At 36.6% G+C, this 17,926-nt stretch overlaps 1 protein-coding gene across 2 annotated transcripts in view; it reads left to right on the top strand.

Moving 5' to 3' along the window:
* The window catches only part of Pkn2 (protein kinase N2), a 117,523-nt gene that overhangs the window by 83,770 nt on the left and 15,827 nt on the right, over window positions 1-17,926 (top strand). Inside the window, exons 9-15 of one of the 2 annotated variants that reach the window (XM_070006343.1) lie at window positions 6,923-7,066; window positions 7,382-7,457; window positions 8,338-8,512; window positions 8,759-8,885; window positions 9,165-9,295; window positions 9,411-9,486; window positions 10,566-10,657. In XM_070006343.1, the coding sequence (XP_069862444.1) occupies window positions 6,923-7,066; window positions 7,382-7,457; window positions 8,338-8,512; window positions 8,759-8,885; window positions 9,165-9,295; window positions 9,411-9,486; window positions 10,566-10,657 (821 nt within the window). The remainder of the gene's footprint in view (window positions 1-6,922; window positions 7,067-7,381; window positions 7,458-8,337; window positions 8,513-8,758; window positions 8,886-9,164; window positions 9,296-9,410; window positions 9,487-10,565; window positions 10,658-17,926) is intronic. The other variant, XM_070006344.1, reaches the window with a different exon arrangement.

Genomic DNA, 17,926 nt, shown 5'->3' with positions numbered 1-17,926 from the left:
GTTTATTGTCTTACCAGCAAGTGTCTCTTAACATTTTCCATCCCACTGAAGACTCTTAGGCATTTTTTTTTGCTTATTTGTTTTTGTTTTGTTTGGTAATATTTTTTTGTTGTTTGCTGGTGATGCTGGAGTTTGAATTCAAGGCCCCAAACATGCTAGGCAGTGAATTCTACCACTGAGCTATACACCTGAAGTCTCCTTTACGTCTGAGTTCTATCACTTGCTAAATTTTCTGTATCTTTTTCCTGGCTCCAGAGAAAAATGTATTTCTCTTCGTGGTAGTCTGTGATCAAGTTGTCCTCTACTTTCCATTCTTTTTAGAACATTTATTATCAAGTAGTTATAAAAAAAGTTTAAAATTTCCTAAATCTCCTAAAATCTTGTTTTTGCCTCCTTTCCTTTGATTTTTTCATATATATTCACGTCCCCATTTAATTTTTTTTATTCTTCCTTGCTTCCTTAATTGACCTCTCTCAAAAAATACAGTTTTGAAAAAATAATTCATAGTCATATACTATACTGAAGCTTTTATTGATAGAACAGGCTCTGAATAACACGTGTACAGTCTTTTTCACTTAATTCCTCAGTAATCTTATGAGACATTTGCAATGAGTATAGTTGTTCTAGAGATTACTGACATTCTTAACAGTTTAACTTTTCTCAGGCTATACAGCTAGAAAGTGATAGATCTTAAAATCAACTAAACATCTTTATAGCAAAGCCAAATGTTTCTGAAGCAAAAGCCTGTGTTTTTCACCATGTATATTTTGCTAACTTGTCTCTAATTCCAGTACATTCTTCCACATGGATGTACTTTTTAAAACACAAATTACAGTAATAATAAAATAAGCTAACATGACTGACAGATGATGGGTTTGAATTAATTACTTCTTACATGAGTCCAGAAAGTTGATACCATTTTTGCATATTTTACAGAAAAGATAACTTGTCCAAGTTACCACAACTAATGAGCTAAATTTGAACCTATTTGTTCTATAAAAATGAAATGAATTTGCAGGCACAATGCAATCTGATCATAATGTCTTTGTTTTTATCTGCTATATTGACTTATATGACCTAGCCCATAACTCCATATTTTAAAACTTTAGTGCCGGGCTAAAGACTAAATTACTCTTAAGTCGTATAAGGCCCTTACTGATCTACCTCTACCTATCTTTTTATCCTTATTTCCTAAAGCATTCCTATTTATATTCTAGGTTTTCACAGTATGAAGCTCTTATCCCTAGTATATATTATATAATACGTTAGCATTCTTTTCCTTGTTATTGTGTCCTCTCCTTCTTTAATTTTACGATTAATATCTCAAATCATAATTTGAGCAATTCTAATTTTTTCTAAGCATGTTATTAGTACCTTTCTCTTACATAAAAATAATCAGCTCTCCTTGTTATTGTTGTACATATACTGTATACTATTCCATTGCTTATATGTATTTACATTTCCATCTTCCTAAGAAAATTAAGAACTACTTGAAAACTGAATGGCTAAGCTACTCATAATTGTATTCCCATCATAGGAGATATTTAATATTGAGAAATATTAATAGAGTGAGTGGAGATAATTTATGCAAAAATAATTTTTAAAACAAGGCAGTTGCCAGTCTTTTTTTCCTGCCTCAGCATACGTGAGAGATATGATGACACTGTTGATAAAGTGATTCACAAGTAATCACATACCAGAATTGAAGGGTGGGGTAGGGGGTGTAATTTGAAAATGTCTTTACTCACACTCCTTCCTCTAAATCCCAGCATCAGGAAGCTGACGCAAGAGAACAATGTATTCAAGGTTAGTCTAGACTGGGCTGCTACATAGTGATATCCTGTCTAAGTAAACAAATGAGTAAAAATAACCACTTTGACCAAGCAGAAAGATATAGTCGAAGTATTTTATTTATTATATATATATATATTTTTTTTTTTTTTTTTTCGGTCGTGGGGCTTGAACTTTGGGCCTGGACACTATCCCTCAGCTCTCAAGACAAGTGCTCTACTGTTTTTCACTTTTCTGAGTGGTTTATTGGGGATAAGAGTTTCAAGGACTTTCCTGCCCGGGCTGGCTTTGAACGCGATCCTCACATCTCAGTCTCCTAAGTAGTTATGATTACAGGCGTGAGCCACCGGCCCCTGGCTAGTCAAATTATTTGAAACCATGAACTAATGAATTGATGATAAACCAAAAAAGAATAGGCAGATTTTTTTTTTCTTAAGTTGGGTCATGGGCACTGTCCCTGAGCTAGCTCAAGGCTAGCACTCTTAACACTTCTAGCCACAGCTCCACTTCCAGGCAGCATTTTAAAAGAACCAAATGAGGGCTGGGACGTTGGCTCAGTGGTAGAGTGCTTTTCTGCATGCATGAGGCACTGGGTTCAATTCCTCAGCACCACATAAGCAGAAAAAAGCCGGAAGTGGCACTGTGGCTCAGGTGGTAGGGCACTAGCCTTGAGCTGGAGAGCTGAGGGACAGTGCCCAGGGCCAGGGTTCAGCCCCCACAACCAACAAAAACAACAACAACAAAAAAGTCTCATAGGAGAGACTTTAAGAAAAAAGAAAAGATGGGGCTGGGAAGGTGGCTCAGTGGTAGAGTGCTTGCCCTGCATGCATGAGTCCCTGGACTCGATTCCTCAGCATCACATAAGCAGGGGGGAAACAAAAGCCAGAAGTGGAACTGTGGCTCAAGTGGTACAGCGCTAGCCTTGAGCTGAAGAGCTGAGGGACAGTGCCCAGGCCCAGAGTTCAGGCCCCACTACCGGACCCCCAAAAAAAGAAAAGAACCAAGTGAAATGAAATTACAGATTTGCTTCAAAATAATTGAGTGGAAGGTGTAGATGAGACATAATTGCTCATTAGTTGTTGTATTAAGAAGGATCAAATAGTACAACTTTTGGAATTGAAAAGTAAGAAGAATTTAACAGAAGAGTTGACCTGAAAGAGTTACAGAAGTTGCCTAGAATACAACAGAAAGACTTCAAAAATTATGAACTTGCATATGACAGCTATGACAGATAAAACAAAAATGGCCAAGTGGAATTCAGAAGGAAAGAATATTGCGTGGCAGAGGCAGTATCTAAAGCAATGGGTGAGAAGTTTCCAGAATTAATGGAATTTTGAGATTTGTGAACACAAGTACCTAGAAGGATAAATAACAAGATAGCTACAGCTAATTTGGGAGAGGGAGATTTTGAGTAGTATTCAGTCAAGTATGCCATTTTGTAGAAAAGATGGATGTTGCATTTGATCATAATGTTAAAAAGGGAATTTAGACTAATTGACAAAAAGATTACTGGGAAAATCTACTATTAGTTTTGTTTAGAGAATAAGATACAAGTTTAGAAATAGGAACAATAAATGTAAAGTCAGGGAAACTAAAAACTAATAAGTTTGGAATAAAAGATTTTGAAACTTCTTAGAGAACATGAATTTTCATAGAATTTGAATTTTCACAGTTTTATACATAATTGTTGTAGCACTCAATAGTTTCTATCCTAATTTCTTGTTTACTTGTCTTGTTCCTTATAGAGTGAGCATGATTTACTTGTGGAGCAGTCTGTGGAAGACAGACATTGGTCGTAGATAATGATCTTATATTCTTTATTATCTTTATCACTTCTGCTTGTTCACCTTATCAAAAGCTCAAGAGATTCTTATTCTTGCATTTATACCAGTACTAGAATTACCCTCATTGCATTTTTTTTTCTGGGGGTGGCAGTAAGGATGGCTAGTACTGGACTTTGAACAAGCAGGGTATAATGGTATACGTGTCTAGTCCCAGATAGATGGGGAGGGATAAACAAGTAGGAAAATCACTGAGTTTGGTTTGGGCAAAAAATGTGAGGCCTTTGCATAAACCAAAGCAAAAATTACAGCTACTGGAGTGCAACTCAAGTGTTGGAGCCCTTCAGGATTTTTTAATCCACTAGTATGGAAAGAAGAAAAAAGACTGCCTTAAACCAAAGTCATTGCTCATTAGTATTTTATATCTGAAAAATTCAATAATTTTGTAGGAAAAAACATATTAAAATTTTAATTTCAGGGCTGGGAAGGTAGCTCAGTGGTAGAGTGCTTGCCTTGCAAACATGAGGCCCTGGGTTCGATTCCTCAGCACCACATAAACAGAAAAAGCCGGAAGTGGCGCTGTGGCTCAAGCGGTAGAGCGCTAACCTTGAGCTGAAGAGCTGAGGGACAGCGCCCAGGCCCAGAGTTCAGGCCCCATGACTGGCAAAAAAAAAAAAAAAATTTTAAATTTCATTTTCATATAGTCATTTCTACCTATATACAATATAATTTGTAAAGCTTAGAATCAAATGAATCTTCTACCCTTCTATATTAGTTTTTTCATATGAATTTACTTTTTGTTAATGTTGAAAAACTGGCTTAGCAAAGATAATGATGTCATCTTAAGGGAATGTTGGTATGTTCTAATAGTGAAACTATGATGCACCTCAAGCTGCTAGTTCCTATGTGTCCTGTAGGTGTCACTGTGCTTTCTTTGAAAAGTAAATTCTGGTATCCTGGGACACCTCAACAGTTTGAAACTCATTTGCCTTCGTACTAATTCCTTTTGGCAAGATATATAGTGCTTTATTTTTTATTTAAACAGATGTTTAAATTTGTTGCTGTGTCTTATTTTTTAAAATCTGTTTATAGCCAGATCTTAAGTGATAAGCGCTTAGATTCCTCTTTGATTCTAGATTCAAATTCATAATAAAACAAAATAAAATACAATCTGGGATAGTCAGACAATATTGCTAATTAGTGCCTAACTCAAATCCTATTGCCAGAATTTTTTTGGTAGACTTGTTGTTCCTATATCTTGAAAATACTCTTGAATTAAAGAACCTGACATGCTTTATCTGGAAAATTGATAGCAAATCAGCAGTCACATTTGCAGTTTTCATTCTAAACAGTAGTTATATCTTTTTCCATATAAGTCTTAGTTTATCTATATATGGAACTTCACTTTTCAGATACTGTATCCCTGGTGAGCTAACACAAACCAGATTAGATTGTTAGGGTTTAGTGACTAAGGAGGATTAAATATTCATGACATATAAATAATGGAGTACTGATATAAAATATCACTTTCCCTCTTTTGTTGTAAAAAGAATGTTTGTAGGGAACAATGCTAAAAAGTAGCAAAACAAAAAAACATCAACAAAAAAAGAGTTTGTGCCTAAATCTTGTAGAACTCCAGGAAAGCTAGCTTAAGTACTATGGGTGATCTTCCACGCTAGTCTCAGACCCATAGTACATTCCAGTATGAAGCATGGAATAAAGATACAGAAAGAAGTGAGTTAATGTGATAGTTTTACTGGAATGGCCAGAATAAATTAATCAAATGACATAACTGGAGCTACTTTCATCCACAGTAGCTAACTACTAACACATCCAAACTAACACGGCCCCTCTGGCAAATTCTGTAGAAGTATTTGTATTTTCATTTGCATCAGCTATTTTTATGATTTAAAGTCACACTTTTTAATTATGCATACTAGGAACTTAAATAATGAGATGTATAAGCTTATAAATTGAAAGTTGTTGTATAAAAGAAATAATTTATTACTTTATAGAGCCTAAAGGGGAATACATTTATCTCCTTTTGTGGATGATCTGCATAATCCTGAAAAACAATACAGTGCAAGTCGTGTACTTTATAATTAAAATGCATATAGATTATCATATACATACAGTAAGTTGACTCCAACTTACAAACTGTTCTATAAGTATATTTAGTAAATTGTTGAAATCTTAAGTATGTTTTCACAGGTAAATTTTTTAATGACTACACTGTAGAATCTCATAGGATATGTTATAATATTCTTAACTTGCCCCTGGAATTTGGACAGTCAATGTCTTACTAATATTTTGTCCCTTCTCTCCCTCTTCCCTTCCTCCCTGCCTGCCTGCCTCCCTTCCCCTTCCTTCCTGCCTGCCTTGTCATAATAAATGAACATTTTTTTTTTCTATACAGAGCTCACTATGAGCTTTCTTCCTTTCCCCCTTTCCTCCCTACTATGCAGACTACTGTGCTTAACTGCTCTTGCTACCCAGAGATGCTCTTTCTGGACTTTTTCAATCAAGGCTGATGTTCTACCAATTGAACCATAGCTCTACATCCAGCTTCTTACTGGTTAATTGGAGATAAGAAACTCAGGGATTTATCTGCCTGGGCTGGCATCCTGAGTAACTGTCAGTAGTGCTGATCTCTCTCCATCTTCCTCCCCCTCTTCTTCACCATTCCTTCCTTTCCCTCTTCTCATTCCATCTTGGGTTTTTGTTTCTTATGGAGGGAGGGGGTACTAAGCCTGACTTTGCTGGCTATTTGGTAGGTAGGATCTAGTGGACTTTTCTGCCCAGAAGAGCCTCTATCCATCCTCCTCCACATCTCAGCCACCTGAGTAGCTATAATTATTTAAGTGTGAGCCACCTGTGCCAGCTTCCAGGGGTATTCTTTTAAAGATTAAGAGGCTTAATATTTATTAAGTGCAGAGTAAAATGCTATTTGCAGATCATTCTCTGCCTTAACAATGGGACAAGCAGATAAATTTTGAAATGAGTTCTCTAGACAAGCACTTAGGTCTGGGATTGCATATGAAAAGGGGAAATTGGCAGGTTAAAGCTCTTAAGTAGAAGGAGAGTTTCTGTGGTCGCTTCTATGTATTGTGTGCCAGATGTGATTCTTGAAATATACTTCAGAAAGAACATTATGCAAAGACCTTCTGAATATAAGTTTTGTTTCTTTGAGTTAAATTTTGGAAGTGTATTAAAGATAATATACAATTGATAGACATCACAAACATCTTTGTGTTATCTTTGTTTATTGTGCTTGTATTTCATATTTTTGTGATATTTTATTCAAGTGTGTGTCCAATGATGTCTTTTGTTTATTTTTTTAATCACCCTAGTCACGTGAACTGGAAATTTCAGTTTATTGGCGTGATTGGCGATCTCTGTGTGCTGTAAAATTTCTGAGGTTAGAAGATTTTTTAGACAACCAGCGGCATGGCATGTGTCTCTATTTGGAACCACAGGGTACTTTGTTTGCAGAGGTAATCATTGTATTTTATTAAATGTGTATAAATACAGTTGAAATTATGTATGTAGGCAATACAAAGTAGAAGTGGAAAGAGTATTAGGTTGAAAGAAAGATGATTTGTATTCGTGACTTTGTTCTGGTATTAATAGGTGTGTGACCTTGAAAAATATCATTTGTCCTCTCTAGGTCTATTTTCTCTTCTAGAAAATGAGGAGTTGACTAAAGTATAGCCAAAAATCTCTTAAGAAGCTTTCAAATCTTACAAATTTAGTGGATTTCATAAATACAATGCTATCTTCATGTCAAATTAAATTTTTCTTCTCTACAGGTTACCTTTTTTAACCCAGTGATTGAAAGAAGACCCAAACTCCAAAGACAAAAGAAAATTTTTTCAAAACAACAAGGTAGCTATTACTAAGAATAAAATAAAAATTTTGTTTTACTAAATATAGAAAAATATCACTTTTATTTTAAAACAGTGATTAGTGGCTTCTTTCTTTTTAGTTGTTTATTTATTTATGAGTTGTTACTGAGGAACATTTCCAACATGTCCTTAAGTGGCTGTAATGCATCATTGAACATCTGTACCATTAACCAACTCATAGCAATTTGTTTTATGTGTATCCCATCCATTCAATACTTTCTCAGATCATTTAAAGCAAACCCAGATATCATTGATTCATCCATAAATATTATATAGTTTATATCTTTAAAAGACAATGATTCGGGCTGGGAAGGTGGCTCAGTGGTAGAGCGCTTGCCTTGCATGCATGAGGCCCTGGGTTCGATTCCTCAGCACCACATAAGCAAAAAGAAAAAAAAAAAAGATCATTAAAAGACAATGATTCTTCCTGGGTGTCAGTGGTTCACAGTTGTTAATCCTAGATACTCAGGAGGCTGAAAACTGAGGATCATGGTTTGAAGCAGGAAAGTCCATTAGACTCTTATCTGCAGTTAACTACTAAAAAGCTCTAATTGAGCTAAGTGAGGAATAGCATCTAGGCTCTGAAACCCTAGGACCTGTACACACACAAAAAAGATTAAGCCTTAACCATATATCACTACTAGATTTAGGGGAAAAGAAAGCCTAACAATTTTTTAAGTTCATTTTTAAAACTATGTTGTATGCATATCCTTTAAAAAAAAAAAAGCAAATAGTTAAGAACTAGTTTCTATGACAAGTTTGTTTTATTCTTAATAAATAAACTGATGAATATGAATTTTAAAATTACTACTTTTGGTAATATATGAAGAAATTGTTTTCTTTATTCACAATACCTACAGGCAAAACATTCCTCAGAGCTCCTCAAATGAATATTAATATTGCCACTTGGGGAAGGCTAGTAAGGCGAGCTATTCCTACAGTAAATCATTCTGGCACTTTTAGCCCTCAAGCTCCTGTGCCTGCTACAGTGCCAGTGGTAGATGTACGCATCCCTCAGCTAGTACTTCCAGCCAGGTATGTGCCTAAGATGTTTTAGCATATCTCATACAAAGTAGTTTCTGTGATACTCTTTCATATTGAGTTTAGTGATTAAACTGAGAGCTCCGGTGTTTTTCAAAGCAGCATTTTTTTCTTCAAAGTAGTATTTTGAAATAAGTGCTGTGTTCTTTCTTTTTTCTTTTTTCTTTTTTTTTAGTTAATTTGCTTTTATTTTAAATGCTTTTGATTACTGTTTTGGTAAATTACTTTATCTTCTGTAAGTGATTCTACAGTAACAAAATTGGACTTTGATCTTGAGCCTGAGCCTCCTCCAGCCCCACCACGTGCTTCTTCCCTTGGGGAAACAGATGAGTCTTCCGAATTAAGAGTTTTGGATACACCTGGACAGGCAAGTGGTTTTTAACCTTGTATAATTCCTTATACCAAATGAATTAGCAGTTAAAACTTCATAGTTAATAAAGTGTATGATTGAATTCAAGTCTCTATCGATTGCATAGTTATGTTAGATAAAATGTTAATATACAAAGTAAATGGCTGTAATAATGAGAATTAATCTGAAATTTTTTCTCTCTGATATTTGTATTAACTTGGATTTTTTTTTGCCAATTTTGGATTACAAAGTAAGTTGTATTCTAAATGTTTCTGTGGTTTAATTAATATTTTACAGGATTCAGAAACTGGTTTTGATATTGAAAATGATAGAAATAGTATTTTTCCAAAATCTCAATCTGAGTATGAGCCTGATGTTCCTGAGACAGGTGTAGGATACAGTGGAATTCGAGAACTTGAAGAGAGAAGGTAAAGAATACTATATACATACATGTGTGTATACACATACATACACAGTATTTTGCAGTCATATATTTGGTACCATATTTTATTGCCTATTTTTAATTGAAATTACTATTTTTAGATCACAGCAAAGGTTTCAGTTTAATCTGCAAGACTTTAGATGTTGTGCTGTCCTGGGAAGAGGACATTTTGGAAAGGTAATCTTTCAGAATCCTTTGGAATGTCCAGGAAATTAATAACTAGGAAATAATTGTTTTTGAAGGTTTTTTTTTTTTATTGTAAAGATACAGTACAGAAGGGTTACAGTTACATGAGTAAGATAGTGAGTACATTTCCTATCAAGCATTGTTACCCCCTCCTTTGTTTTTCCCCTACCATCCCTTCCCTCCCCACCTCCCCAACTCCTCCTTTTCAACATAGTGTCTTGTACATCTCATTGTTACATTGGGTCAGTCTGTATACTTGTTTCAGCATTTTGTTATTTCCTGTCCCCTCCCCACAAGAAAACTGTATATACAAGATGCAGGGCACCAGAATCAAATACAGTGAAAACGGGTATACCATGGGGAAAGAACATACAAAAGAAACAAAAACAAAATCACATAGTACATTATAAGTACATTAAAAACAACAGTAACAAAGATAAAACGTCTGTGTCCCTATCTTGGGGTTCATTTCGCTTAGCATCATCTTTATATGGTCATATGTACATAACTTTTGAGCTCTCCTGCTCATTTGATAAGACTATCCTAGACATAGATTAGTTATTACAAATAAGGGAAAACATGGGACCTATGTTTCTTTTTTTTTTTTTTCCTTCAGTCGTGGGGATTGAACTCTGGGCCTGGGCACTGTCCCTCAGCCCTTCACCTCAAGGCTGGTGCTCTAACATTTGAGCTTCAGTGCTACTTGAGGCTTTTTCTGCTTCTGTGGTGCTGAGGAATTGAACCCAGGGCCTTATGCATGCAATTTTTTCCAAGTCTTTCCATTTTCCTATCAAATGGGGCAGTATCATTCTTTCTGATGGAGGCATAGAATTCCACTGTGTGTGTGTGTGTGTGTGTGTGTGTGTGTGTGTGTGTGTGTGTGTGTGTGTGTGTGTGTGTGTGTGTGTGTGTGTGTGTGTGTGTGTGTGTGTGTGTGTGTGTGTGTGTGTGTGTGTACACACCACATTTTCTTGATTCATTCATCTACTGAGGGGCATCTGGGTTGGTTCCATATCTTAGCTATGGTGAATAATGCTGCAATGGAAATTATTATTTTAATCTCATTTCAGGTGCTTTTGGCTGAATATAAACACACAAATGAGATGTTTGCTATTAAAGCCTTAAAGAAAGGAGACATTGTGGCTCGAGACGAAGTAGACAGGTTTGTTTTTTTAAATGAAATTGTTGCTCTGAAGTTGTCAAGTAAGAGAATTGATGTAAATATTACAACAGTAAGAGTCACTAATTTCATAGTAATAGTAATATAATCATACTTGACATACACATTAATTGAATACTGTTTTAATACTCTCTAGTCACTTTTTCCCCATTCTACAATTAATTTGTTAGAAGATACGGATACCAAGGAAAAACACTGAAATAAGTGCAAACTAATTCAGATTTTGTTTATGTGAAACTTACTCATTTGTGGTTCAGTAAAGTTGATTCCATTTCATTTCATATGGCTGATAAAATGAGGTAATAAAATACCATTTATACATAATATTTAGTTAAGTGAATAGTTAATATCTTATGCTTTTGTGTGTATATATTTGTGTGTATATCAGAACTGAGACTTTTACCCAGGGCCTGGAGCTTTTGCTTGGCTTTCTTGCTTCTTGCTGGCACTCTACCACTTGAGCTATAATTTTACTCTAGCATTTTGGTGGTTCATTAGAAGTAGAGTTTCATAGAACTTCTAACCAGGCTGGCTTCAAACTGTGATCTTCTAGGTCTCGGTTTCATGAATAGCTATGAATATAGGCTTGAGCTACCAGCTTCTGGCTTACAGTATATGCTTTTTGGAATGCACTTCTTTTTTCTTTTTTCTTTTTTTTTTTTTTTTTTTGTCGGTCATGGGGCCTGAACTCTGGGCCTGGGCGCTTGAGCCACAGCACCACTTCCAGCTTTTTCTGCTTATGTGGTGCTGAGGAATCGAACCCAGGGCCTCATTCATGCAAGGCAAGCACTCTACCCCGGATCTACCTTCCAGCCTCAGTTTTTTTTTTGGTTGTTGTTGTTTTTAATTGTAAAGATGTTATACAGAGGGGTTACAGTTACATGAGTAGTGTAATGAGTACATTTCTTTGTTTTTTTTAAAATCATTTTTTCCTTTTACCTTATAAAGAGTTTCAGAGCTGTACATTGTTCATACATCTTTTTTTTTTTTTAATGCTGGTCCAGGGCTTGAACTCAGGGCCTGGGTGCCATCCCTGAGCTTTATTGCTCAAGGCTAGCACTTTACCACTTAAGCAACAGCTCCAATTTCAATTTTCCTGGTGTAATTTATTGGACGTAAGGGTCTCATGGACTTTTTTTCCTGAGCTGGCATTGAATTATGATCCTCAGATCTCAGCCCTCCTGAGGAGCTATGATTGCAGTCATGAGCCACCAGCACCCAACTATATCTTTGATGCAGTTATTAAAGCATAAAGGCTGTGGGAATAAAGATGACATTGGAGTAAGAATGTAGTATTAAATGACTCATAAATATGGACATTATTGGCTGCTTTGAGCCTCTGTCCTTAGAATGGGCCATTATTGAAGCTAGAATTAGTGAGATGGGCCATCACACATGGCATGTCTTTGTCCATCTATGTAAAACTTTCTTCTACTGAAGATGGCTTTTATTTTTCACTATACATATTTTCTCCCCAAAGTAGATTTTTGATGTTATTTGAAGTGAAATTTTCATAAATATTCGCACAAAGCATGATGGATGTGTATACAGAGTTGAACTCACTATCGGAAGAGTTACACATATTAAATTTACTCTGGCATTTGCCCCAATTGACAGAACACCGTACTAGGATATCTGGTCTACTACGATCTAGACCCTTTATAACATCCTTGTCTCACTCCATGAAGGCATGGCCTGGATTCCTTGTCAGTCCCTATGCATTTAACAGTTCCTATATATCCAATAGGTTCTCTTGTACAGCTCTAGGTCACTCTGTGTTTTCCCCCACTCAGGAGCCATGTGTCTGGGGCATAAGATTGTAGGTGGAAAAAAACCCAGATTTAGGATTTGTGAATTGTACAACATAATATAAACATTGACATTTTAATAAACTTAGAAGAATAAGTAGAATGAACATCTCACAACAATCAGGGCAAAAAAAAAAAAAAAGATTTTCCCAGGGAGTGGGGAGGGAATCTCTAAGCCTAGATCAGCCTCTAAGTTGTCTTAAGGAATAAATTGTACCTCGGAGTCCTCAAAGGGATATACCTCCTCATTAAAGACTGGATTTTCTTCCTGAGTTGAGAGAGGGGCAGATTCTGATATCTTAACTGGAGACTGGTTTTCCTGTAGCAGGACAGATTCACTTTCCTCAACTGAATCTACTTTTTGGGCCTCAATTATTGGTTCTCCTGAACATAGACTGGGGATATTTTCCATTAGCCCCACGGGTGCTACTTTATCCAACACACCAAGAGGAGTGCTGATTTGACTCACTCAGAGCTGACCTACGCCGGCTGAAAAGTCAGGGGAAGACATTATGTATCATCATCTTTTTTTGTCCGGGGTGCCTGAAGGTTCATCTGTGTTACATGTGGGGTTCAAAACCAGCGGGATGTCCACACAACTCAAAACCTTTTTGGGTCTTTCTACAAATTGAACCACCTCCTCTATGTGCACATGCTTTGTGGAGTCCAGTGATGGCTCCAGATCTCCATCCATCACTATCCCTGACATTCCCGTTGTGTTCTTTTATCTGGATGTCAGGAGAAGCTGCTATATGGTGGCCGAAACCTGAGAATAGAAATAGGTAAAGGATTTTTAGAGTGGACTCTGGAAGTTAAGGTGGGATTAAACTTCCATGAGGATCTAATGGAGGAAGCTGTAGAATTTAAGTTTGGACAGAACACTGATGAGAAGTTAGGGTTCTTCTGATGAGTGGCTATGCACAGGTACTTTCAAAAGGACAACATTGCCTGGCAGTAAATATCATAAAAGGACATTTTGCCAAGCTGGGTGGTAATAGGGGCTTCTGGCCAATCAGGATCATCCCTAGAGACCCAGGCTCCATCCCTACTTACAAGCTCTGAGGTGCCTACACAAAGACAACTTCCTCTTTTTCTTGGTCTCATTCTTCACCAGCTCCTCCAGCTCATCAAGAAGAATGTGTAGGCAGAGTGGCAGGTCTGAGGAGGGTATGTGGAGTATGGTATAGTGCCTAAGTTCTTTTACAGTGTCTCAGTTCTTGCATTCACAGAAATCATTAGGGTAGAAGTGCATCCACATAGTGAAGATGGGACAAAGGGTGCTGTGGGCAGATTGGTGACAAGAACAGTGACAGCCTGCCCTCCTCCTCATCCTGAGCCTCGCATAGCCCGTTTCTGGCAGGACCACTGTCTGCAGATCTGCATGTTGGGAAGAAGGAGGAGAACACTGGGAGCAAGTTGATCTTCACAACCCACTTCTAGAAGCTTATGAAACACAATTCTCCAAAATTTTCACTGTGGATAGGCAGTGGATGGGCTCATAGCTATAATCCTAGCCTCTCAGTAAGCAGACTTCTGAGGCTCCAGTAACTTCTGATGGAAATATCCTGGGCAGGCCAGTACTAAGAAACTAGTCAGGGTGTGTACTTCTTTGTCTCATGCTAAGCGCCAGTGAGAATACTCCAAAGAAATGAACAGGTTCAGAGAGGCGTTAAGTATTCTACAACTCAGCCAGGAGGGGCTGAGCAGCTCTGGGTTTAAAGAGGAACACTCAATTTTTAAACAGAATATCCAGCACTTGCTCCATTGTCCCCGACTTCTGTAATTATGGAGGAAGTTTCCAACAGAGAAGAGAGAGCCTTTCTGGTAGGCTGGAACAGGTTCATCACCAATATTCCTGCAGGCCTGCCTCCGCGCTCCATATATTGTTTGGCACATTCAGGGTCAGGGCTGACTCAGTGTCACACTAAGGGGGTAAAAAGAATGGATCTTTCAAACACGGAAATGGGAGCACACTTCAAAATGAGTAACTGAGAGTGGGTTGATAGTACTTTCTCAGCAGAGACACTTAAAACCTTTGAATACAGCATGAGAACATCTTTCTGGTTCCTGAGTCACAGGCCAAGTAAGCTGGCTTGACCAAACTGTCACTTGCCTGCATATCAGTATTTCATGTTCTATGCCATTGTGAAGGATGCAGGGTCACCTATCAGGGCCCATAAAGAAAGAAGAAAAAAAATTTTAATATGTACTTTATTGTATAAAGTACCTTGTTACATAGGCTTTCATTGATACAGTATTCAGTAGTATTTTTCTTATACTGCTGGGATCCATATAAGGAAATGAATCCTAAAATACTGACCTAAACTACTAAAATACTAATTTTTCTAGTCCTGATTTTTTGCATGTGTGTGTATGTTTTACTGACTTAAATTGCTACATTTATCCAACCTGTCAGTGGTTTTCAGAGTTGGGATAGGTTACTATGTGTGGTGACACTCCTGTGATCCTTGGCATAAAAGGTATTGAGTTCAAAACCAGCCTAAGCTACATAGTGAGACCCTGTGAAATCTATTTAAAAAATTCTTTTTCTTGCTTTTCTCGAGAAATGCTAGAAATTTTAAATGATTCATTTTCCTGCTATCTCATATTGCTCCAGGAGGGAGTTTTATTTCTCCATCTTGAATCTTTTTGTTTTCCTGAGTCTTTTTGCAGGGGGAAAGAGGTGTCAACTTGACATTGTTTTATTTCTGTGTCACTGGGAATTGTGGCCATTGAAAACTGCAGTCATTTATCAACTTATTTCTAAAGCCTGGATTCATTTTTAGTAGAGACAATAGCCACGTTCTGCCACGTTCTGGCTCAAGCCCCATCCTCTGACCTAGACTTCTTTTCCATTTTTCATGATAGTATTGTTTTTGACTTTTTGTTGGTTTCAGTTTTTTACAATAAGGTCATACTTTGTATCCGGACTGACTCCAAACTCAAAATTGTTCTGCTGTCTCCTCCTCATAAGAGTTGGTATTATGGGGATGTAAATCATAGCTAGCTTGATAGTTATGCTATTGTTATTATTATGCATCTGTTCTTTTAGGAAGACTTTGTACTACATAGTAAAAATGTAGTAAAAAGCTGTATAAATCATCAGGATTGACAGTAATATAGGTGAACTATAACCCTTATCTTGTTTGGGAACCAAAGTATTTCTGATTTTGGAATATCTGCATATACACAGAGATATCACGGAAATACAATGCAGTTGCAAATGCATATAACATTCATGTTCCATATAAACTTCATATACAAAGCCAGAAGGTAATTTAATATAACTGTTTTTAAGAGTTAGTGCACATTTTGTACAATGTGTACTTTGAACTATTAAGATTTGTGGCATCACATCTATTCTCAAAGTCTATTGTATATATTTTTTAACATTTTGGAATTAGGTTTTGGAGGTTAGCAGTGCTCAACCTCCAACCGATTTCCTTTTAAGGAACGACACAAACCATTTAAGCTGCTATTTACAAATCTGGATTAAACCTTTTCTTCCAGAAAAGGAAAAACTATTTGACCCTTCTGTTATTCCATATATAAATAAACTGAAAGTGACATCAAAGATTAGCTTTAATCTTCTCCTTATACACACAAAAACATAATTATCAGCATTCATTATGGCACTCAGAATATTTTATAAGTATTCAGCAAAATCCTTTCTGGATAGTTTTAGATAGGAAGACCACGTTTATTGTTTCTGTAACTGAAGAATATGAGAAAGAGTTTTCTTGTTTTTGTTTTTTTTTTTTAAACTTGAGGAGGTGTGGATCAAGTGGTATAGCACCAGTGTTAAAAGAAGTTAAGCAATAGTGAGAGGCCCTGAGTTCAGGCTTCAGCACAAAAAAAAAAAGAAGAGGAGTGGTAAAGATTTATTATTTTTTAATCTAAAATCAAAAACCCTGATCTTTTAGGGATTAGTTTTTGTTTGTTCGTTTGAGACTATATCTTGCTATGCAACTCAGGCTGATGTTGAATTCTCTATCCTCTTGCCTCAGCCTCCTGGGTGCAGTGATTTTCAAGAATTTGCTACCATAACCAGCAGACTAGAGTGGGGGGGGGAGGGGAAGGAGGGACGGGGAGTGTGTGTGTGTGTGTGTGTGCGTGTGCATGTGCGTGTGCGTGTGTGTGTGTGTGCGTGCGTGTGTACGCGCGTGTCATGGGTCTTGAACTGAGGGCCTGGGCACCGTACCTGAGTTTTTCCTTAAAACTAGCACTCTGCCACTTGAGCCACAGCCAGCTTTCGGGTGGTTAATTGTAGCTAAGAATGTCAAGGAATTTTCTGCTTAGGCTGGCTTTGAATGAAAGCTTTTTTTTTTAAAGTAAAATATTACTTGCAAATATAAATAGAAAATAATCCAAACTAAAGTAATTGCAAATGAACAAAAGCCTTTATATTTACATTCTAGCTCATTTTTTAGTAGACCCATTGAGTTTGATGTGATTGTGTGTTAGTATTATTTTTGTTTGTTTTGGCATAGAGTGTTGTTATTTAAGTCCAGGCTGGCCTCAAACTTGCCATCCTTATGATTCATCTTATTGAGTAAGTATGACTAGCACTTACACATAGAGGATCCTTTTCTATGTGTTTGCTTATTTGTTTAATAGATATTTCTAGAATACTTAATGATCCTCAATGACAGTTATCTTACAGAGTCTAAATTTTCTTTCTGTAGTTTGGATTATTTTACTTTGAAAGTTGTCCTTTACATAGATCATAGATACTTTCAAATCAATCTCTTTTTTAAGTGAACATAAATCATGTGTCAAAGCCAGAGTAATCCATGTACAAAAATCATACATAGGTCGCTTACCCATTGCATGAGCACTTGCTCTAAATCGTATCTCCCACCACCCACGTTATTGTTAATCCTGCCCACTCAGCTCTCTGTTCTTACAAGTTCATATTAAACCCAGTAAAACTGGAAATACATTTTTGTATTATAGAACAAATTAATAGGTGACAAGTCTGTCTGGTGTAATTCTGAGGTTTTTAGCCTTAGGGGAAGTGTTGTTTTCTGCTGACTAAAAAGTTTCTATCATTTCTATCGAAGGAACTGAAGGAAGTTTTCCAGAATTGTTAAGATGAAACTAGTCACTTAGGGAAACAAGACATTAAATTTGTCAATAGAAGAGGCTAGATATTTTGACTTAAAATAAGCCATTTAGACACGTCAGATATTATGTGTACAGCTGGATCTTAGATATTTCTTTTTAAGAGAAATTACATTTGTGCTGTTTCAGGCAGATAAAAGATACTAAAGTTTTAAATAAGATTAGATTATTGACATAATTTTTGAGAAGAATGCAATGTAAGTTTTCCTAGGACTTGAGCTCAGGGCCTACAAGCTGTCTCTGAGATTTTTGTTTTTCCTGAAGGCCAGCATTCTATCTACTACATCAGCTGAAGCTCTACTTCCAGGTTTTTTTAGTA

The sequence above is a fragment of the Dipodomys merriami genome, unplaced genomic scaffold (assembly GCF_024711535.1).
Source record: "Dipodomys merriami isolate MVZ:Mamm:240054 unplaced genomic scaffold, mDipMer1.0.p SCAF_7, whole genome shotgun sequence".
NCBI classification, from domain to species: Eukaryota; Metazoa; Chordata; class Mammalia; order Rodentia; family Heteromyidae; genus Dipodomys; species Dipodomys merriami.
The sequence above is the reverse complement of the archived record's forward strand: the minus strand, read 5'-3'. Positions and strand labels throughout refer to the sequence as shown.